The sequence below is a fragment of the Fusarium mangiferae genome, assembly GCF_900044065.1.
Source record: "Fusarium mangiferae strain MRC7560 genome assembly, contig: FMAN_scaffold018, whole genome shotgun sequence".
Taxonomy (NCBI): domain Eukaryota; kingdom Fungi; phylum Ascomycota; class Sordariomycetes; order Hypocreales; family Nectriaceae; genus Fusarium; species Fusarium mangiferae.
The window spans coordinates 211,253-233,237 of record NW_024573938.1 but is presented as its reverse complement, the minus strand read 5'-3'; the positions used below and the strand labels follow the sequence as shown (position 1 = coordinate 233,237).

At 50.0% G+C, this 21,985-nt stretch overlaps 10 protein-coding genes across 10 annotated transcripts; 3 read left to right on the top strand and 7 right to left on the bottom strand.

The window, feature by feature from the left end:
- Window positions 1–289: 289 nt before the first annotated feature.
- On the top strand, window positions 290–2,520 carry FMAN_11854 (uncharacterized protein; the record flags this gene model as incomplete). The annotated part of the gene is made up of 6 exons (XM_041824572.1): window positions 290–619; window positions 669–1,223; window positions 1,274–1,418; window positions 1,475–1,759; window positions 1,813–2,093; window positions 2,140–2,520. The coding sequence occupies 6 exons, from the start codon at window positions 290–292 to the stop codon at window positions 2,518–2,520; spliced, it is 1,977 nt and encodes a 658-aa protein (XP_041690039.1).
- A 191-nt stretch (window positions 2,521–2,711) lies between these two features.
- FMAN_11853 (putative subtilisin-like serine protease) lies at window positions 2,712–5,421 on the bottom strand (the record flags this gene model as incomplete). Its single annotated transcript, XM_041824571.1, has 3 exons — window positions 2,712–4,847; window positions 4,893–5,249; window positions 5,296–5,421. The coding sequence occupies 3 exons, from the start codon at window positions 5,419–5,421 to the stop codon at window positions 2,712–2,714; spliced, it is 2,619 nt and encodes an 872-aa protein (XP_041690038.1).
- A 1,122-nt stretch (window positions 5,422–6,543) lies between these two features.
- On the bottom strand, window positions 6,544–8,263 carry FMAN_11852 (uncharacterized protein; the record flags this gene model as incomplete). The annotated part of the gene is made up of 3 exons (XM_041824570.1): window positions 6,544–7,950; window positions 7,998–8,019; window positions 8,073–8,263. The coding sequence occupies 3 exons, from the start codon at window positions 8,261–8,263 to the stop codon at window positions 6,544–6,546; spliced, it is 1,620 nt and encodes a 539-aa protein (XP_041690037.1).
- A 268-nt stretch (window positions 8,264–8,531) lies between these two features.
- FMAN_11851 (uncharacterized protein) lies at window positions 8,532–9,609 on the bottom strand (the record flags this gene model as incomplete). Its single annotated transcript, XM_041824569.1, has 2 exons — window positions 8,532–9,271; window positions 9,330–9,609. 2 exons carry the CDS (start codon window positions 9,607–9,609, stop codon window positions 8,532–8,534), a joined length of 1,020 nt encoding a protein of 339 aa, XP_041690036.1.
- Window positions 9,610–9,986: 377 nt separating this feature from the next.
- FMAN_11850 (uncharacterized protein) lies at window positions 9,987–12,227 on the bottom strand (the record flags this gene model as incomplete). Its single annotated transcript, XM_041824568.1, has 4 exons — window positions 9,987–10,376; window positions 10,442–10,730; window positions 10,787–11,210; window positions 11,261–12,227. The coding sequence occupies 4 exons, from the start codon at window positions 12,225–12,227 to the stop codon at window positions 9,987–9,989; spliced, it is 2,070 nt and encodes a 689-aa protein (XP_041690035.1).
- A 727-nt stretch (window positions 12,228–12,954) lies between these two features.
- On the bottom strand, window positions 12,955–13,614 carry FMAN_11849 (uncharacterized protein; the record flags this gene model as incomplete). Its single annotated transcript, XM_041824566.1, has 1 exon — window positions 12,955–13,614. One exon carries the CDS (start codon window positions 13,612–13,614, stop codon window positions 12,955–12,957), a length of 660 nt encoding a protein of 219 aa, XP_041690034.1.
- Window positions 13,615–14,474: 860 nt separating this feature from the next.
- FMAN_11848 (FOX-2 multifunctional beta-oxidation protein) lies at window positions 14,475–15,477 on the bottom strand (the record flags this gene model as incomplete). Its single annotated transcript, XM_041824565.1, has 2 exons — window positions 14,475–15,371; window positions 15,427–15,477. The coding sequence occupies 2 exons, from the start codon at window positions 15,475–15,477 to the stop codon at window positions 14,475–14,477; spliced, it is 948 nt and encodes a 315-aa protein (XP_041690033.1).
- Window positions 15,478–15,845: 368 nt separating this feature from the next.
- On the top strand, window positions 15,846–16,973 carry FMAN_11847 (uncharacterized protein; the record flags this gene model as incomplete). The annotated part of the gene is made up of 4 exons (XM_041824564.1): window positions 15,846–15,909; window positions 15,969–16,071; window positions 16,117–16,234; window positions 16,284–16,973. 4 exons carry the CDS (start codon window positions 15,846–15,848, stop codon window positions 16,971–16,973), a joined length of 975 nt encoding a protein of 324 aa, XP_041690032.1.
- Window positions 16,974–17,634: 661 nt separating this feature from the next.
- On the bottom strand, window positions 17,635–19,364 carry FMAN_11846 (uncharacterized protein; the record flags this gene model as incomplete). The annotated part of the gene is made up of 3 exons (XM_041824563.1): window positions 17,635–18,000; window positions 18,054–19,068; window positions 19,123–19,364. 3 exons carry the CDS (start codon window positions 19,362–19,364, stop codon window positions 17,635–17,637), a joined length of 1,623 nt encoding a protein of 540 aa, XP_041690031.1.
- Window positions 19,365–19,935: 571 nt separating this feature from the next.
- FMAN_11845 (uncharacterized protein) lies at window positions 19,936–21,967 on the top strand (the record flags this gene model as incomplete). Its single annotated transcript, XM_041824562.1, has 6 exons — window positions 19,936–20,161; window positions 20,221–20,811; window positions 20,859–20,995; window positions 21,055–21,418; window positions 21,468–21,651; window positions 21,709–21,967. The coding sequence occupies 6 exons, from the start codon at window positions 19,936–19,938 to the stop codon at window positions 21,965–21,967; spliced, it is 1,761 nt and encodes a 586-aa protein (XP_041690030.1).
- Between the last annotated feature and the right edge of the window lie 18 nt (window positions 21,968–21,985).

Sequence of the window (21,985 nt, the reverse complement as noted above, 5' to 3'; positions counted from 1 at the left end):
TCTGCTAGGAATACGATAGTTTCGCAAAGTATTGATTCTCGGCGCGTAATGATTGGCGTGGTCGGCGTTGGGTTGGACAACGGCTGAAGAAAGTGGCTTGTCACGTACAGGAATGGGATATGTGACGAGACAAGAGAGTTTTCGTGGACAGAGTGAAAAAGCGAGTCGCCCATGGTCCGGCGTTCCTTTAAACTCGTCGTTCTAGCTCTGTAATTGATGCTCTGTTTTTGAGTCAATTGACAGATATATACCATATTATTGTCAAAATACTTCATCAGATTGAGTCAAGATGTGGATTACAGACGCCTGCAAGGCTGTCGTCTTGTCTTTTGTGGCGGTATTTCACTACCCGTCCGTCTCCAACGAGGGGCCGCATCAAGATGTCATGACCTTCACCCACGGGCACTCCACCCCAGAGATAAACTACCCATACTTCGAATCACCAAGTGGCCCTGACCAGGACGGCAAGGTCTTCACATGCAACTACACTGATCTCAAGGGCTGGAAGCCATGCACAACTAAAGATGATCGCTCGTGTTGGTTGAAGGGTCCATACGGGCAGAACTTCACTACCAAGACTGATTATGAGAACTTTTGGCCGATTGGAATCACAAGAGAGGTAAGCCGCGTTCATCAGCATTGACTTGGGCTTTCCTGACTGAGACCAGTATCACCTCAATGTTACTGATCAATCCATCAACGGCGATGGTGTCGACAATCCATTTGGCAAGGTCTTCAATGGCAAGTATCCCGGCCCTTGGATCCAAGCCTGCTGGGGCGACTTGATCAAAGTCACTGTCCACAACCATCTCAAGTACAACGGTACAACCATTCACTGGCACGGTCTACGTCAGCTTGAGACCTTTGAGATGGACGGTGTCAATGGCGTAACTCAATGCCCTATTGCTCCTGGAGACAGTTATACTTACACCTTCCGTGCTGTGCAATACGGTACTTCGTGGTATCATAGCCATTATTCTCTGCAGTATGCTGATGGTTTGGCTGGTCCCATCACTATTTACGGGCCGTCTTCTGCGCCGTTCGATGAGGGACGAAACCCTATTCTTATCACCGATTGGAGCCACCGCAGTGCATTCCAGTCGTGGCAGAGAGAGTTGGTGCCGAATCCTACAAGACCTATGATGAATGGTGTTTTGATCAATGGCGTGGGGAACTTTGCTGGTAGTTTCCCTCGTGAGCGATTCAACATGACAGTTACCAAGGTTAGTTATTCGATTGCACTGAACTATATTCCAAAACTGACATATATCAGGGCAAGAAGTATGTTCTTCGTGTGATCAACACTTCCGTCGACACAACATGGATCTTCAGCATTGATAATCACAACTTCACTGTTATGTCGACCGACTTTGTGCCGATCCATCCCTACTCAGTCTCTCACCTTGTCCTAGGAATCGGTAAGCATATTTCCTCATCACGATCGGCTGTAGTTCGTTCTCACCGATATGAACAGGTCAGAGGTACCATATCGTCCTTGATGCCAATCCCACCAACACTACGAAAATGCCTGCAAACCCAGACGGCAACTACTGGGTCCGAACCGTTGGAGCAACTGGCTGCAAGGGCTTTGAGCCGGGTAATGAGCCTGATGAACGTCAAGGTATCCTACGGTACAACGCATCGAGCAAACTTGTGCCAACAACATTCCGAGAGAATTACTCTTTGGAATGCCGAGATGAGGCCTATGATAGACTCAGCCCGGTTTATGAGTGGAATGTTGACAAGGTCAAGATCAACTGTAAGTCACAGTTCCCCTGACATTGCATTATTCATCTAACCTTATCGTGCCAGACACTAAGAGCCAGTTCGACATTGGTCTGTCCAAGTTTGCTCACAGGCCCGAGCTGATGGACAACTTCACCTGGTGGGCCTTTGGCGAGAACCCACTCTGGCTCAACTTCTCCAACCCTACAATTCTTAACCTCAAGAACACTACGTGGAATCCTGACTACGCCGTTGATCTCGTTGTACCTGACGAGAAGAAGGATAAATGGGTCTACATCGCCATCACAGCACCCCCAGCTCCGATGCAGAGCAAGCCCAACAGAGCTTTTGCTCCTGTTGCTCATCCTGTAAGCGAATTACATCCCCCAAAGGACTCTCCCTAATGTATAACAGCTCCATCTTCACGGCCATGACTTTGCCCTTCTAGCGCAAGGCACAAACTTCTCAGACCTGGACACAGGGAAGGTGAACCTTAAGTTCGACAACCCTCCTCGTCGAGACGTGGCACTTCTTCCAGCTGGAGGATATCTTGTCGTTGCCTTCAAGGCTGACAACCCTGGATCTTGGCTATTCCACTGCCACATCGCATGGCACGCATCTAGTGGTCTGGCCATTCAGATCCTGGAGCAACAGAAATTGCTGAATAGGATCTTGGATCAGTATCCCGAGAAGATGAAGGAGGTGAACAGGGTTTGTGATAACTGGAATAAGTGGTTCAAGAATGATACGAACCTTTGGAATGCCCATATCTTCCAGGATGACTCGGGTATCTAGTAGCCGCAAGATAAGATGGACTGGAGGTTGGAAGCCAAAAGACTAAGAATACTGGATAGTATGTGGAGACATAAAGAGATTCCATTAACAATGAATGATATGGCCAAATGACTGCTAGCTACATTTCATCCACCACCGCTGTCCGTACTAACATCAAAGTCGTTTCATAATGTTCCGAGCTATCATGATACTCAAGGGTACCTCACACCAAAGACGGGCGACTCCGATTTGTCCCAATCACTCTCCTTCTTCTCATCACCGAAGATTCTCAGAGCCCTGTAAGCAACCTTGTACTTTCCAGCAGGTGCATAACCTCCATTAGCCAACTTTCCATTCCAGACAACGGAGCCCTTGCCCATGGGGTTCCAAAGAGTAGGGAAGCCAGCAGGTGCTCCCAGGCTCTTGGCAGTAGAGTTACCAGAGACGGGAATGAGTTCAGCCTCAAGCTTGGCGGATCCGAGGGCGAGCTTCCATGCCAGAGCAGGAGCGGGCTTCTCGTCAGTAGCGTTCTGGCCCTTGATGGGGAGAAGGAATGTGGTGTTTGCGGGAACGGGGTTGAGCTCGTCCTTGTCGTTGGACTTGCTGATCCAGGTATCGTCAGAGGCGAGGACCTTGGAATCGTGGAGAGAACCGGTGAGACCTTGGTAGGGGAGAGACAGGGAAACACCAGTGCCGTTGACGGCGATGTAGCCAGACCAAAGTGCGAGACGCTTGGCATCAAGACCCTCGGGAGGAGTAGGGATGACCTCAATAGTAACAGAGTCACCAGCACCGACACTGACCTTGGCTTCGCTGAACTTGAGGCTGGCGTGGCCATCGGCAACATCGTTGGGGAACTCAGAAGCATAGATGCTGTCCTTGGCAAGAGTGTAGACGCTCTTGGTAGGAACATGAGAGATACTGAGATCGAGATCTGTCTTACCAGTGTTGTGAAGAGTGAAGTTGAGAACCTCGGTGAAGTGGTCGGTGTCGTTGAAAGCCAAGCTAGAGCGGCTCAACAGGAGGGTAGAGTACGCAGCGTCATAGGCTTGGATCAAACCACCACCCTGTTGAGGGACAGGGGCAAGGTAGTCGTAGAACTTGGCTCCGTCGTTGAAAAGAGTAGGGTTGGAAGTAGACGACAAGAGGTTCTCAAGGACTTCAGGGTCAAGAGTACCACGGACCTCGGCAATAAGGGCAATAACTCCAGCAACCAAGGGGCAGGCCATGGAAGTTCCAGAAAGGACGGCATAACCGCCCTTCTTGAGAGGGTAGGTCGAGAGGATGTTTCCACCAGGAGAGCCAAACTGGGGCTTGACATCGAGTTCCCAGGTAGGACCCCAAGAAGAGTAAGTGCTCACAGCGCCACCGGTAACATTGTTCTTGCTCTCCTCAAGAATGACCTTTCCATCAGAGCCATCAGACATCTCGAGGGTGACGGTAGATCCAGCCTTGAGAAGCTCAACCCACTTGACACCAGTCTTGGCGGGGACCATACCAGCAGCAACGATGCCCTCAACGGTCGAGACATCAATGGCTGAAGCACCGCTGGCAGCGTTGTTGTAGACGAGGAAGTACTTGGCGCCATGCTTAGCAGCGTTCTGGGCCTTCTGAACAAAAGTACAGCTTCCGCGACGGACCAAGACGATGTACTTGCTAAGATCAGGAGTGTCATCAGGGTAAGCATCACAACCGCCGTTGGGGACAGTAGGATCCAGGTTAGGAGCCCAAAGAGGGAGGGTGACGTTGCCCCAAGCAGCAGGGCTGCCAGCAGTGGAACCGAAGTCGATCTTCTTGCTGCTGTTGTCAACAGTGTAGTGAGAGATATTCAGAAGAGAGACGTAGTCGCTGTTGTCGTAAGAAGCGATAGCCATGACCTTGTTACCGTTGGCAGCAGTGCTGGCGTAGAACATACCGACATCACCGGAGTTACCAGCAGAGACGGTACAAGGGACACCCTTCTCAACGATGCGAGAGACGGCGACGGCCCAGGGCTCCTCAGACCAACCACTGGGGCCGCCGATAGAAGCAGTGATGATGTCAGCGCCATCCTGGTAGGCTTGGTTGAAAGCGGCGATGAGAACATCGTTACCGGCCTCTCCAGAGCAACCGAAGACTCGGTAAGCACCAAGGGTGACTCCAGGAGCAGCACCGGTGAAACCGTACTCGTTCTCTTGGGCAGCAATAATACCAGCGACGTGGGATCCATGGCCTTGGCAATCCATGGGGTCCTCATCGGGGTAAACGGCATTGAAGCCATCGTACTTATCACCAACGAGATCAGTACCGAAGGAAACAAGACAGTCGGGACCAAAGCAACCACCAAGAGCAGGGTGCTTGTAGTCAATCTAATAATGTCAGCCAGGACCTAAAGTCAAGAGTATAAGACTTACACCAGTGTCGACAACAGCGACCTTGATACCATGGCCAGTGATACCCTTCTCCCGAAGCTTATCAACCTGGACCTGAACGTGAGGTGAGAATGTATCAGCAGTATCATTCAGATCACGCTTCTTGAGAGGAGCCTTCATGCCAGGCGTGGCAGTCCACTCAATGCGAGGCTTAGGAATGCTGTAGACCTTGACAGGCCACATGTTCTTGACAGCGGGAAGAGCCGCCATCTTGGCAGCCATGTCCTCGGCGGTAGAAACATCGTCAAACTGGATAGAAACGCCCTTGAACAGGTCGTAGTCGAACTTGACGCGGGTGGTGTACTTGTCATCAGCAGTCCTGTAAAACTTGGCAGTATCCTACTACTGTTAGCAGCGAAGGGACAGTTGGTGGTGAGATCCGTACGTGGTTCTCCTCAAACTCGAAGATGTAGGCACCTGGGACGTGCGTAACAGCGGTACCCTGCTCAGTGTCTTGAACGGCAGCGGACAGCCCTGCGAAAAGCAGAGCCGTCAATCCTAGACGGACCATAATGAATGTGTGTAGTGTGATATAAAGAGTGACTTGTAAAGAGTGACAAACAATGCAATAAAGAGTGTGGAGCAGCCAAAGAGTGACAGGATACCAGAGCGAGTGGTTGAAGAGAGGACCTTGGCAGATCAACGGCGTTATCACAACATTATATAGGCTACACGGAGTGTCCCGCCCTCTTTGGAATATCTGTATATGTCCAGATCAAGCAACCCCGTCTACGGAGTATATGCAGGAACATGTGATGCCCCCCAGCGACACAAACTCAAAGCTGCATGACCTCCCATAAATGCTTCAAACGACCTCCAGAAGTTCCAGAGCAATTACCATAAGTTCCCTCGCTCTTATCAACAGACCTACCAGATTAAAGTTAGCGCATGGAAGATCGGACTAGCTGATCGAATGAGCGTCTAGATGCTGGACTTGGCGCTCAGGGGAACTGCAGGGATTAGCGTTGCAATCGCGCGGGCTCAGTATCGAATGGGGGACGTTAGCCCGTGGGACTTTTATCCAAGTGCCGCGACTCCGCTGCCTGATCCGTAATTTTAATCTGCTCTGCGGATATGTATGTCGATTGATAGAGCAGGTAGACGATGGGACCTTTTTGTCCGTGGGTTTAGGGGTTTCCTATCGCGGTTAGGAAAGATGGCGACATTCAAGGCGCGGGATTTCTCCGCTGATAGCGGAATGTATAGTCAATCGCGGTAAATAGAGTTATGAAGCCGCCGTAGCAGTAAAGACCATCAAAGGTAATCGTGACGATAGACTTCAGCTTGTTGGAGATCACTTTATTCTCGGGCTTTTGCGGCGTATCAAATGAATATCTCCGAGCAGGATCCTTACTCGTGTAAACCGTAATTGCTGTATTAGACTTTCGTCTTACCCTGTAAGAACTCTATCTGACGGAAATATGAACCAAACATGTAACCTAGCGACTGGCAAATCCCTTAAGTCCAAAGTTTCAGGGTTTCATCGGTTCGTTGTTGGGTGTTTTTATTGCTATATTGGAGGTGTTGGGTGATAAGAACACTGTGCAATAATACTGAGGCAATGCGGTGATTTCTTAGATATCTACTCATCACGTCAATACCCTGTATCCGCATCTTCCGTGAACGAACTCTATCAAGCTCGGATGAGCTTTTCTAACAATGACGCCACGCCCAACACCTTTTCCTCTTCATACCTCCTTCCAATGATCTGCACTCCAATATCAAGCCCTTGCATCGCCTCAGGATTGTAGAGGCCCCGTATCCACTCATCAATCGCGTTGCGCGGCGCATAATCATGTAGATAACTCTGGCGTGCTTCGTCAGCCGCAGCGACATATATACTAGACGATGTTGGATCTCCCGGGCTTCCAAATTTTGCAAATGGGAACGACATGGCTGTGTAGTCGAGAAAGTTCCATATCTTGGAGTAGCCAGTCCATCTGCTCGACCTATGCGGAACAGCTGTATGAGGCGATACAGGACTGATTATAATGTCGACGCATTCTCCATCCTCGAGACCAGCAGTTGTAGTCCATTTCCTATTGTAAGCCTCCTGTGCTGCCGTCTTTCGGCGGTTGAGTTGCCAGTATTCATACACAGATATCGGTTTGGATGAGTTGACCAGCGCCTCGACATGCGCAATCATCGGCTCGCCTGCAACAGCGACTTCGGTCTTGATATCCTCCCCACCGTCTGCACGGTAGAACTGGTCCTGGATCTCGATGCAGCTTGAGTGGTCTGCTGTACTCCACGGAATAACTTTGTGCCCTGCCTTTTCGAAGATTGCCACTGCACGGCGGACGGCTTCTTGGATTTCTGGATGAGGTCGCACGACTCCATCGTCAAGGATAATGCCGATGGTGAGTTTTCGCTTCTGCACGCCCTCAAAACCGGCCTGTCGCCATGGAATCGGGACGACGCCCGGATCAAGCTTCCATGGTTCTGCTAGCAGACATTCCTTGGTCAAAGTGATGAGGTTCGGGAGCGATGGACTCATGGGACCAATTGATGAAGGAACATGAGACTGTCCCTCATGAGAATTCGCTGCACCGGAGTATGAGAACCGACCAGACGAAGGCTTCAGTCCAAAAAGGCCGCATAGGTGACTTGGAACGCGGATTGAACCGCCAATGTCAGTTGCCCAGCCCCCAAGTGATCCAGACATTCGCATCAGAGTAGCCTCTCCACCTGATGAGCCACCTGGTGAAAGCTCTGGTCTACCAGGATATGTAGTCAGTCCCCAAAGTGGGCTTTCAGTTTCGCCATACATGATGCTCTGGGGGATAACTGTCTTCGTTATGATGACGGCACCTAGCTTCTCCAGAATGCTCACCATCACGGCGTTGTCGCTGGCGGGCTTGAATGAGCGGCCGACATAGCCTAGCGTAGTATCGACGCCAGCGACGTTGAACTGGTCTTTCACCGAGACCGGAATGCCATGGAGAGGACCAATGAGCTGTTTGTGTTTCTGGAGGTACTCATCGAGACTTTTCGCGCGTTCAAGTGCACTATCGAACAAAGGTTCGCTGAGGCAGTTTGTCTAAAGAAAGTCAGTCGTGTTCGCGGGCGGACATACTATGTGCGAACCTCATTGTGTGAAGCGATGGCCCTGCCAAAGAGTTAGCAATTGGCATCTAGCTTATAGCGATGGGAGAGGTTTACCTGCGGATCGTAACAGAGACCAGTTTCTCTGCTGTTATCTCCCCCGTCCTCAATTTTTCGATAAGGGAGGAAATATCGGCATGTTCTGGGACAATGCTTTCATCGCCAACGGCGGAGAGCTGAGCCTCGCAGCTTTGGATGGCACCATCACGATCTTCCCTTTTCTGCTTCACGGTAGTCTCCCAATACATAATGCTCAATATTTCAACTGTGATTGTAGAACAAATTTGGATATTTTATAAGAATTGAGAATCTAAAATGCCTCGTTTAAAGGAGAATCTTCACGGAGCTAGTGGTTCTAGAACCGGCAGTTGATGGCTTCTCGTGATAGAGATAAGAGGGTCGCTCCGAACTCGGCACTGTATCCCCGAAAACGTCCCCGCAATTCAAACCCGAGATGCAAGCTATTTCGCATTTCGCATTTGAAATGAAGAGTGAAACCAACACAGAAGAAGGTATCTACATAGTCAGAACAGACCTGAAGCGAACCTTTCCACTCTCCATCTTCTCAAAAGCCTCTCGGTGCTGAGTCGCAAAGTCAAACTTCTCAATGATACACTTGATACCATGTGTGTGCGCAAACGCGATAGCATCCTCTGAATCTTGCTGATGTCCCGTGTTCCATCCGTGCACACTGAGATTCTTCATGATCATGTGAACCGTATTGAACTCAACAGGTCCAAGAGGTGAGAGGACGACCAGCTTACCAAGAGCCGCAAGACCTCCTGTGAGAGGGCTGACTGCCTCTGCATTCGGGGCCGTTGACAGGATCATATTAGCCCCTCCAAGCTTCTGCAACGCCTCGCAGGGATCTTCTTTGCTGGAATCGATGTAATGATGGGCGCCCAACTTCATCGCAAAGTCCTTTTTCTCGCTTCCGGCGCTCATGGCAACGACGGTGTATCCCATCTTGGAGGCATACTGAAGCGCCAGATGACCCAGTCCGCCTAGACCTTGGACAGCTACCAGACCACCTTGGAGGACACCGATCCTGCGAATGGCATTGAAGACGGTCACTCCAGCGCAGAGGAGAGGGGCGATTTCGGCGGGGTCTGCGTCGGAGGGGATTCGAACCGCAGCTTCGGCGTGAAGCAATACGTATTCGGCGTATCCGCCATCCATGGTCACGCCGTTGATAGCACCATTGTCACAAAGTTGGAATGATCCAGTTTGACAGGAACGGCATGTTCCATCGTGCCCTTGTCGCAACATCATCAGCCAACCGCCATAATAATTTATAAATGTACAGAGACTTACCGCCATGCCAGGCACCACCAACACGCTCGCCCACCTTGACGTTGGTCACGCCATCACCGACAGCAACGACATCTCCAACGAGTTCATGACCCGGTACACGAGGAAATAAATCTCCAAAGCGGCCTTGCTGCACCCACGAATCAGAGTGACAGATGCCGCATGCGAGAACTTTGGCCAAGATGAAGCCTGGGCCAGGTTGTTGAAGTTCGACTTCTTTGAGGGCCAGCTTTGAGCCACTCTCATCGATAAATGCAGCTTTATAGGTCTTGGGAAGAGCCATGTTGTCAGAGGGGTTCAAAGTGTGAGATGGTATGCTTAGAGTCAGTCAATTGTTGTTGTGTTGTGATGAGACACTGATTGCTGTGATGGTACACTCTTATATATACCATTCTGTCCCCGTCGCTTGATTTATCAGCTCGGAAGTATTTAGTAATTAAACTGATCCTTTGCGCCAAGAACGCCGTCACTAGGCGTGCTGTCGTGTCGGCGTAAGTGAAGTCGTGTTGCAGTCCGCTTCGAGAACCGAGATTGAGAGCCGAGCACCGAACAACACCAACGCGCTGACCATTTGCCAAGGAAAAATACAACACGGGTTAGGTATTAATAATGCGACATTCATCAACCCTATTAGGTTGATTAGATTAAGATAGATTGTAACTATAGCGAACCAGAGGTCTCCTCAATGCCACGCTCCTCCATAAGCCAGTCAAAGTTATCCATCGCACTAAAATACGAAAAATGATCCCAACTACCCGCGAAGTCGATTGCCCCAAGCTCGGTTACAGATGAGGTAACAGTTGGATTGTTCAGAATATGATCAAGGACCTTCTTAATAACACCTCGCACATTATGAGCAACTGAACAGTGTGTTTGTGATGGACAGGAAGTCTTGAGATATCCCAACAGAAGACTGAGTTGTTGGATGATTGATGATCGGGAATATGCCTCGCCAGCAATGATCCTATCGTGCGCTGGCATTGTCACTGGGGTCGGTTCTATGAGTTCCATGCACAGGACGGCTCCGGCGAGGGTCGCGTATCCCATGATCTGAACGGTGTTAGACCGGGATGGCTGACTTGATTTTAGCTGGAGCGGAAATATTGCCGACTTACTATCCATCGGCATTTGCCTTGCAAAGCAGCCCAGATGTGTTTCTGGGCCCAGAAATTCAGCGTCAACACCACCATCTCGAAACTGGTTCGGAGAAGCTCATTTCTTGGATGGCCATGTTTGGCGAATAGACGCTGGATAAGGAACATGTTGAGCAAATGGTCTAGTCTTATCAGTAGCTTCGGATAACCGATTTGAAGGTCTATTTCGTTTATTTCCTCTGCTGTTGGGTTCCAGATCAGATGCTGAGGAAGCTGTCCATAAAGATCAAGTTGTTTGGTTTTGAGTTGCCTTTTCATAAATGAATGATTAGACAGAGAAGCATCTAATAATAGGGCCTTACTTACATGACTTCTGTAATGTCGTAAGCTCCATCTTGAGCGAGTACAACTTCGAGGATCTCGTCTCTGACAAGCGCAATCATCATGCGAACACGCAAAAGCGAGCTCGAGTAGATACGACCATCTGTGTTCCATCCGTCCTGATCAAGGAGTTGAGATCTCCTCTGGAAGGTTTCTTTGTCCGAGAGCAAGGCTGACTCTTCTAGGTCAAGTGGTGACTTGATAGAGCAGAATCTCCTCGTAAGAAGAGGCGGTCGTCCAACAAAGGTAGCCAGGAATTTATCGACTACGAAGACCTGACATCCGATACGCCTGCGGATCTCGGTAGGTACTGATGATATATGCGGTGTTGACTTGGCTCGATTATCGTGTAGTCCAGAGAACGTCAACATCGCGACTGTCTCTGCATGGAACTTCCAGTACGGCAAACCTACAGTAGTCAGAATCAACTATACGCAAATAGACGTCTGGGAAACTTACTGGTCTCACCGTGCATCCATGCATGAAGAACAGATCGCTTGTACATCAGAAATAACATCAAAGTACCCGAGCTCCCGCCCATATTCGCAAGAGTTATGCATGAAGCACAATATTCAGTGCACTGGCGAATTATCCTCTTCGACTCTTCATTCGAAGTAGCTGTCAGCTCGCTCAAAGCTGTGTATAGGAAGATAACGCCAACAGTCTCCCAGCGTAGATTCTCTCCCGAGAAGCTTTGAATCCATGCAGTCGGGTCATCCTGGTCCTCTCTGAGTGTTTTTCTTGTGTTGATACATATTCTACTCCCCATCTCCCGCAACTTTGCTGTGTTTGCTTTGTCACTAAGATGAGACCCGAATGCCTCCCAGGTACTAGTTAGGAGTCTATCACCAATACTAGCCAGCCAGTCCTCATCAAGGCTAATTCCAGGTTTCGATCTATACATGGACGGCTTTTGGGGTAAGGCTTGGAGTACTCTGACAGCAAGTTGACTTGCTCCTTGATCCATATCCACAATACTCTGTATCTCAGCCACCGATGGTGGAGCTGAGATAGTTGGTGAAGAAGGCGTGTCGACCACTGCCACTGCGGGTCCCTGTGCAGCCAAACTAGCCTCAGTCTCTTGATACGCAGCCGGAAAGCTCGTAGGTCCGAAGAAGCCCTGCGGTGGTCTCGCAGCAGGTGAGCTCCATAACCCATCGTCAGGCCCAAAATTCCGCTGGGTTGAAGGGACTGCGGCCTCGGAGTTCGAGGCCGACGCTTCGGAGACTTGTTGCTGAGAAGTTCTCGCTCGAAAGAGAGTCGCTGCTTGTTCAGGCGATACATAGTAACACGCAGATGCACCGTTCGGCCGCTTTCTGCACCGGTGACAGATTGGATAGCCGTGGTCGCACGCCACTTTTCGGCGCCGACAAGGCTCGCATGCTTGCTTCTTGCCGTTACGCCGAGTAACGGGTGGACTAGACATGACGGTCTGAATTCAGCTCATGTACCGATTGAGTTCAACTTTGAGCGCCGAGGCTGAGATGCGCCGAGTGTTATTTGGGGGCAGAGACGAAGCTGTCAGCAGACGGTGCTGACAGCCAAGGCCGAGCTCCGAGGGCCGACGCATTGGAAACAACCAGCCAGGAAATTTTACCTAGTGCTTATTCGACTCTAAGCCAAAAGCCTGTGCATTAGAAATGGATAGAAAACCACCGCGCCGCATAATTACCTTTTTATGCTGGTCAAGGTCGACGCGAAAACTGCGACTGTCTAATGGATCTCGCGATTTCTCACCCAGGATTTGAGGCATGCAGATATACAACAGAGGGTCCGAGGCATGACTGCACCAGGTAAAACACCGATTCATATTGAAAGTCAAATAATACATTAGCTATCCACCAAGCCTCATAAGGGTATCCCGTTCAATCTCTCCCCCATCTTTCGATACAGCCATTCCTGTTGTTTTCTAATCCCAACCCCAGTTCGTCTGAAATAGGCCCTAGCAGTCCTTTACATCTTGTTTCCCAGTAAACCAGTGTATAGTATAACTTGCACATTATGCCCAAAACCAGATTTTCCATCTCTAAGCCTCGAAGCTTTAATGCTGCATTTCCAGAATGCAGTCAAATGTAGTAGTGTCAGGGTATTCTTTGATGATGACGTGATCGGTGTCCAGATCGTATCACTTATAATCGTGAGAAATGAAAGAATCACATGTATCCGCCCGTGATGTGCGTCAGCCAGCCTTTGACGCGTTTTGAGACTGGTGAAGCGTCGTCTTCGCCGTCATCCTCGGCAGGTCGCTTTTTGGACTCATGCGTCGGCATTTCTTGAGTCAGCGCCTCCTCGGCTGGTGTCTCTTCTACTGCTATCTCTCGACTTGGCTTCTGGTGTTCTTTTGCCAAGGTGCTCATGTCGCTGGCCGATGCGCTCTCGCCTTGGTCGGGCGCATGGTCGAAATCGTAAATGGGCTCGTCTGACAGTTCCGAGGATACGTCAGAGCTGAGTTCGATTATCGGCACGTGATCCTGCCTATCGCGCAGCTGATATCTGCTGCCCTCATTCGTGAGCACTTTTTGCGGTTCACGAGCTGGTGAGAGCTGCCGCGGTACAGAAAGCCGAGGCAATTCTGGTTCCTCTGATTCTTGTTGTTGTGGGTAGGGTATTGATTTCTGTTGTGACTTTGGTTTGGGTTTTGGAAGTAAGCCCGCAAGGGTATGTCGTCTGATTTCTTTGGTGGTCTCCCGCAAATGAGCGGCCAATTCACTGTGCGGATCAAGATGCCAGAGAGTGCGCTCGATGGTAGCGCGCAGCATGTGAAGATTCCCCTCCTCGTGAGCGGCGCGCTCAGCGGCGGTGAGCTTGGCCATGGCAGCTTGGGCTTCTCTTCTGGTGGAGGGTCGGTAGAGTGAGCTCATGAAGTGAAAGTGAGGGGACGGGTGGGGACACGTGTTTAGAGCGGTTCAGGCGATGCCATGGACGGGTACTTTGATTTATCTCATGCAATCTCGATTTCTGTCCTGAGCGTAGATATGAGGTATTGTCTTCTTGTCATGTCTCTTGAGGTTGAGGCTGGCGTGAATAGGGTTGGACACGATCGGTCGGGAATATTAAGAGGTTGGTTTTATTTTTCAAGTGTCCCCACTCGGGACGGGGTCTTTTATTTATTATGCATGGTGAGCTGTCAATGCTACTGGAGCCTGAAAAACCGCGTGGTAGCATCCGGTGGGCCCTGTTGATAGCGATAGGCCAATCAACTTGACGATGACGACAACGGATGACTCATCCCTGACTTGCGCTATGACGTCTATGGCTTAGACTGACCACTCAAGGCACGATAACTCGGTGTTTCAGGTCTCCACTAAACTGTTTTTAGACCATCCAGGTCAGCCTTAGGGTAGCTTCGTCTCTTTACCTCGCATCTGCCAGCTTTTAAAAGAGCTAGACAAGTGTTTTATATATGTAACTGATAGTATTATATATCTCTGAAAGATCTAAACTATACTCATGCCAGTTTTCCGCTAAGAAATTAGTCGGATAAAGACACCAAAAGCGAATTGGTAGCCAGTAGCCCGTTTTGAGTTCAAATGTCATGTTCCAACGATCGGTCGTGAGCCTTACTTCCGAAGTATGAGCTTCTCAAATGTACAAGCCGATGATTCTCACAACTTAGCTATAGCGTAGAAAGACACAGCAGTCCAGATATGCATTTAATTGTTTAGAACTATCACTAGTCTAAGCTTATCACTCCTACATCAGTCCCCGTTGCTTGCTTTATCGCATAAGACACTAGATCCAACGTATCCTTCGGAACAAACAGCTCATCCGTGGTACCGATAACCTTATCGAAATGAGCCAAATAATCTCCCGGACCCGTCGCGCGAGAATGCCCAGGCACCGTAGCCAATGTCGTCCTCGCGGCTCTTCCACCACCAACACTGAATAGCTCTCCAGATACCGGACACTCCGCGCTGCACAATGCCACCACAAAATCCGCCACGAGATGCGTGTGGAAATACTCCCTCGTAATTCTCTTGATAACAGGCGACAAGTCCGACATGCGGGATGCTGCTGAGGGGAGAACGCCGTTGATCTTGATACCATGCTTGGGACTCATGCGCCCAAGATCGCGGGTCAAACCAAAGGTGGCACCTTTGCTTGACACATAACCACCATCACCACCCGCTCCCATGCCAATCAGGCTGTCAGAAGAAGTATTAACTATCCTCCCATACCCTTGCTTCTCCATAGTAGGATACACTGCACCAATGAGCATAACTGTACCCAGCGCAGCAATCTCCCACGTCCGGCGGAAGGATTGGACGTTCACATTGTCGTGTGAGCTGGCCTCACCTGCTGTGCCTGCATTGTTGACGAGGATGTGAATAGTTCCGTATGCCGCTAGCGCACCCTGCACAAGCTCTTGGACTTCGCTCTGGACAGAGATATCATGACCATCTGCGATGGCCTCTCCGCCCTTTGCTTTGATCTCATCGACGACGGTTTGCGCACGGGATATAGTACCGCGCTGGCCACTGAGAGAGCCGCCGTAGTCATTGACGACTACTTTTGCGCCATACGACGCGAGCAGAAGAGCATACTCCCTACCGAGGCCGCCACCTGCACCCTGTGAAGAGTATCGTCAGTGCTACCATGGATACAATCAGACATGAAGGACCTACAGTCACGATGGCAACGCGGCTTTGAAGAGACGTTAATTTCGTTTGGGACATGGTCAGGTGCAATTTGCTGTTGGTAAAGGTCGGGAATTAATTGAATGGTAAATGACCACCATGCTCGCTGGACTCGTTCTATAGTCAAGATTTCCCCGCACTCTGGGGCCGATTGTTTAGTGCGCGATAGCGCGCGCTGTTGAGTCAACACCCGCTAAATCTCGGGTTTAGGGGACCTCGGTGGGCTTGAGTCAGTAAGCGAGTCAGTGGACTAAATCGCCAAGTGAAACCCCATTTGGCCAAGGACGAGTTGCGTGGTCTCGATAGATACGCCACTTATCGATGCACGAAATCTGGGGAATAGATGAACTAACCTTAATCACTTCTCGGAGCGTTAAGAGTGTTACAAGTGAAGCATTTGCGACAACATGACCGACTACAGCACAATGTTCGAAGATACCAGATTGACAGCTTATCTGATCCTACTAAAGTGTAAGTCGAACTCAAAATATACCAGAAGAAGAGAAAAGACACTGACAGGTGTTGCTCAGATTATGTGATTCCTAGGACCAGACTACGAGCCCTTATATCGCGGATTCTTGGGAAGCAAGAACCCACACTTCAGCATATGCTCGCCAATGCCACGATCCGATGGTGAGAATCAGTAATCTTGCATGTGTCCCAGTGCTGAAGATCTAGGTTATCATCTACGCTATCGATACACCAATTCAGAGCTCTCAGCTCTGGCCAGTGTGATGCAACTGCTCTGCTGCAGAACTGCCCGACTCTACTCGAGGAGAAAGCCAGGGCCGAAACGGTACTCATTCTGTAAATACTTGATCGCTTCCATATTCTGACGAGAACAGATCATGGGAGACGACTATCGGGGGCATTACCTGGTCAAATATCCCAATCCGACACACATCATATTCTATGTGTACGGAGGCGGCTTTGTCAGCGGTTCGGCAGGATCCGTGATGCCGTATCTGCTACAATTGAGCATTGAGCTTCAGGCCCGGGGCTTCAAAGCTGACATGTTCGTTGCGGAGTACGACCTCGCCCCAGAGTATCCCTACCCCAGTGCTCTGAGGCAAGTCGTCTCAGCATATAGATACATCGCCAGTCGGAATTTGCCCATCATTCTGGCTGGTGACTCGGCTGGGGGAAATCTCTGCTTTGGGCTACTTCGACACCTGGTCATGCCTCACCCGAGTATTCCACCACTCATGCAAACTCAGGGAGAGACCGGAAGTATCGCGGTAACTTGCCTGAACAGTCCCTGGGTCAATTTGCGAAACAATGGGGAATCATACCGGCAGAATGCGAACCAGGATTGTCTGGATAAGGGCGCTCTCGACCGTTGGCGGAAAGCATATCTTGATGGGAAGCCTCTGGATGAGTATGCAAACCCCATAGATTGCTTAGATGGTTGGAAAGAGATTCTGCCCAAGAACACGCTCTTTATAGCCGGCGACCTGGAGCTCTTTGTCGCCGACATACAAAAGCTGGCTCAGAACATCCTCAAATTAAGTCTTCCCACTATACGCCTTTGGTGACTTTGAAACTGACCACTATAACAGAGCGGCTATAATAACCTAGAAATGCATGTTGAGCCCAAAAAGGGGCATGTCTGGGGTCTGGTTGACTTTGGCAGTTCACAGCCTGGGCTACCGGCGGCTCGTGGTGGACAAGAGGAAGATCACGTGTATTCTGGTATTCACTTACAGGCCGACTGGATCGCCGACAAATGTCGAGTCTGAGTAGGGGAGGGCGGATCTATATTTTGTATATGTTTTGGAACCATCTTTCGTTTGAAAGGATCTGTGAAAAAGGTGAAACGAATCAAGTATTGGCGCTGATGATTTATCCATTACGCGTGAAACACTTGGACTTCTGTCCGGACGGTCAAATGAGTTATGATCTGTTTTTCCTGAGATCAATGAATCCGTGGGCTCGTGACTCGAGGAAACTACGAAGCATGCTCAACGAATACTTGTTAACATGTATTGTATCACACTTGGTGTAAGTCGAAGTTCTTGAAGATGCCTTGATTAGAGATAACTCAGAGTCTTGTAGGCATACAGGCAACAAGTTTTAAACGGGATAATGCTCAAGATAACTACTCGTTGTTCAAGTCAAGCTAATTACAAAGTACCAGTATAGGAAGCACCCAAGGTAGCTAGAAACCAGAACCTATCAACCAGAACCGGAACCATCCTAGGCGGTCTTATCATCAGACCCCGCCACCTCTCCCAGATGAGTCTTGTGGAAATGACGCGGCTTGACCTTGGCAGCATAAAGATCATCGAGCTCTGCAGTAGTTCGGTTCTTGGTCTCAGGGAGCCAAACCCAACATCCAGCAAATCCGATGAGAGTGGTTGCACCGAAAATGAAGCCAACCTTGCCACCAAGGTTACCAGCATCTGGGTTGAACATATATGGGAACACGAAACCAATGAGCCACTGAACGACACAGAGGACGATGTTGGAAAGGCCTTGGGTTCGTGAGCGAAGACGCCAGGTTGGAATCTCTGCCACGACGGTCCATGCAACTGTACCCAAGGTGATCTGGTAAACAAAGCCCTGTCGAAATAAAATTAGCACAGATATGGTTGAGAGGGGGATTGTTGACTTACCCAGACAAACATGAAGGCAATGGTGACGAGGTTTGTAGACCGACTACCAGGCAGAGAAGCTCCACCAACGATGAACAGCGTGATTGCACAGATAAACTGTCCCCACACAATAAGAGGCCGGCGACCAACGACAGTCAACAAGGGCCAAGAAAGGATGTTGGCGACAAACATGCTGCAATTGTTCAACATGCTCAGCAAGAAGGACATTTGTGCACCAAAACCAGCCAGTTGATAGTAATAAGACTGATACCCGAGAACAAAGATGATACCACTGAGATACTGGCAGCCATAGATGAACATGCTGATGAGAGTGCGTTGTCTGTCAGGCTTTTGAAAGCACGATGCGTAGGAGACCGACGACGTCTCAGTTCGGTAGTCCTGCTCATGCTGAATTGTCTGCTCGATAACGGCAAGGATGGCCTTCTTATCGATGTCCTTCGAATCACCGTGGAGACGATCGAGGGACTTAACAGCAGCGTCTCGGCGCCCAGCACGAACTAACCAGACAGGTGATTCGGGGCAGAGCCAGACGGTAGGAAGAACGATACCCGGGATGATCCATTGACACACAAAAGGGACGATATAAGAGTCGCGGTCGTTTCGGGGACCAAGTTTATACATAATTCCAGTGAAGAGTAGAGTGCCGCAGAACTGAATAAAGTTGGTCATGGCTGTGAGCCACCCTCGCAGTTTCAGGGGAGCAACTTCTGAAGCGTACAGAGGGCCGATGATGAGCCATGCACCGATGGAGAGACCATTGATGGCCTTTCCGACTGTCAAAATGGGAAGAGAGCCATCGCGAGTCGAGTGGTATTGAAGACCGACTCCAACGATAGAAATGGCACAGAAGAGCATGTTGGTGTATCGACGACCGATCTTATCAGCCAGCCATCCAGTAACGGCAGCTCCTAGGACAGCTGCCAGCTGAGACACACCGCCGTAAAGGCTCTGCCAAGTAGCAGGGATAATGTAAATCGTCGTGTCGCCTTGGGCAAGTGTAGTGCCATAGTCCTCCCTTGAAACCAGTCAGTATAAACACGCGTGTGAGCCGAGATGTAAGAGTACCTACCGAAACTTGGGGATTGCGAGGAGATTACCCGCAATGATGCCGTCTATGCCGTAGCCAAAAACAACAAGCTGAACGTATAAGATCCAGAGAGTACTTCGCCAGAAGACCCGAACGCTCTGGGCGAAGCTGAGGGTCTTCTCGTAGGCGATTTGGTTGGCAGCGGCTTCAGCATGATCCTCTGCCTGCTGCATCTCAAGGTGTTCAGCAGTAGTCATTGCCGTGGCCTCCTTCTTAGTATCCATGACAAATTATCTGACGAAAAGAGGTATGAGTAAAAGAGATCTTGATTCCTGTAAAGAAAACAAGGTTCTGTTGGGAGCAGGAGAAACTCGAGAATCCTCGTTATTGACAAGGGTTTTGTAGTTGAACACGATACGCCACAATAATGAAACTGTGCGTTCTAGACAGCGTAGTGGTGCAGTGCTACTGGTCAATGGGCCTCGCTGGTTACCAAAGATCGAGGAGCTACCAGATCAACCCCATGGGGAAGCGGTCCTGGGTCGCTTCTCTACAGGCCACGCACGATAGGGAACAGTTCCCCCGCGTGGAGGTATTGACTCGACGGGAGAGTCAGCTTTGCGGGGTTGGGGCTGCTAACCGCACTAGCTCCAGAGTCATGGGGCTAGCTTTGTCTGGGGTATGGAGTCAAGATTGGCGGTTGTCAACGCGGGGTCAGTTACCGAAGATCTGGATTTGTCCATCTCGTGGGTGTTGTATGCCAAGACCCTGTGCTTTATTTCTTTGCTGTTTCGTCGCAATCTGAACTGATCTGTCTCTTCATACTCATCCTTGTCGACTCACTCACCCATCAAGATGACAGTCTCAAACGGAAACAGCTACGCAACAACCTTTGACAACCGGGTCGGTGGTACGCCCATTACTCGCGATAATGACGGTCCTTACCAGGTATCTGAGCATATCCTATGCGCGCCAAGAAAGCTCCGAGTTGGATGTATAGGAGCTGGAGCTTCTGGGATCATGATGTGCTATAAGAAGGAGAAGGAATTTGGCGATGACATTGACCTGGTAGTTTATGAAAGTGAGTGAAACATGGCCCCTAAGGAATATCCTGCATAGTCTAATCTCCAATTTCTCCAGGGTACCCCAAGCCCGGTGGTGTCTGGTACGCCAACAAGTACCCCGGTTGCCGCTGCGACGTTCCTTCGCCCGCCTATCAATACCCCTTTCACCCAAAAGCAGATTGGTCCAAGTACTATTCCCCGGCTGCTGAGATCCAGTCGTATTACGAGTCATTTGCAAGAGAGAAGGGTTATGTGGATAACTACATCAAGCTATCTCATCGCGTCGACAAAGCGACTTGGGATGAGCCCAACGGACAGTGGATTCTGACTGTAACGGAGACCACTCATGGCCAAGAGCGAACTTTCGAGGACCGAGTCGACTTTTTGATCGCCAACATTGGCATCTTGAATACTTGGAAGTGGCCCGACATTCCCAACCGCGAAACCTTCCGTGGACACATGACCCATTCAGCGGACTACGATACCAATCTTGATCTACAAGGCAAGACTGTGATAGTAATTGGATCTGGCGCCTCTGCCATCCAAATTGTGCCAGCCATCAGGTCGACAGCAAAGAAAGTTATCTCATTCTATCGCACACCGCAGTGGATTGGACCCGGTTTACCCATGGAAGGCTACACGGACTCGGAGGGACGAAACTTTGTCTGTGAGTTGAAGAGACCTCGCTTGCAGGCTTACCTAACATGGTTCTAGATACCGATGAGCAAAAGAAGAAATTCGCTGAAGACCCAGAGGCGTACTTGGAGCATCGGAAAGAAATGGAGACAAAGATTAACACGAGTTTTAAAAATAACATCGCCGATCACCCGAACCAGAAGATGGCTCGCGAGGTCAGAATACCTACAGCACTCCCCTCAAAAGATCGCCAGGCTCTAATGTATATCTACAGTTCGTGGCTAAAAGAATGGCCAAGATTCTCAAGAACGACGCGAGGTTGACACAGCGCCTGATCCCAACCTTTCCCATGGGATGTCGTCGCCTCGGCCCAGCTGAAGGGTTCCTTGAGTCGTTCCACGAAGACAACGTTGAACTAGCCGAAGGCGAAATCGAGTCTTTCACCGAGAATGGTCTACGTGTTGCCGATGGAACGGAGTATCAAGCAGACGTCATAATTTGCGCGACGGGCTTCAACGTCAGCTTCAAGCCACATTTCCCTGTCATCGGCCGCGATGATGTGTCGCTTGGTGAGGCTTGGAAGGATGACCCAGCGGCGTACCTTGCACTTGCTGCGAGCGGCTTCCCCAACTTTATGTGTAAGTTGACTCAGTACACGGACGGCTCTAGGTGCTAATTGACTTGCAGTGGGTTCGCTTGGGCCAAACTGTCCTGCGGGTCATGGATCGTTCATCACAGTCCTTGAAGCAGCGCAGAACTACATCTGCAAGGTCATCAGGAAGATCCAAACAGAGAACATCCTCACATTGGATGTCAAGCCTGAGGTTGTCGACGAGTACAACGAACATGTGCATGAGTGGTTGAAACGAACGTGAGTAACCCTCCTAAACCGTCAGATCACTTTGATTCGCTAACGCCTATGTTACAGTGTCTGGGCTGCTGGCTGTCGTTCGTGGTACAACCAAGGCCGGCCCAATGGCAAGATCACGGCGCAGTATCCAGGATCTCTCGTTCACTGGCGGTTGATGCTTGAGAATCCTCGCTACGAGCACTACAACATTCAGTACAGAAGCCGTAATAGGTTCGAGTTCATGGGTAATGGCTTTACGTTGCCGGAGGTAAATGGTGGAGATGTGGCATGGTATCTGGAACCAGAACACATAGCAAAGCCTCTCTTCTCAGAATAATTATAGATAGTCATGTCA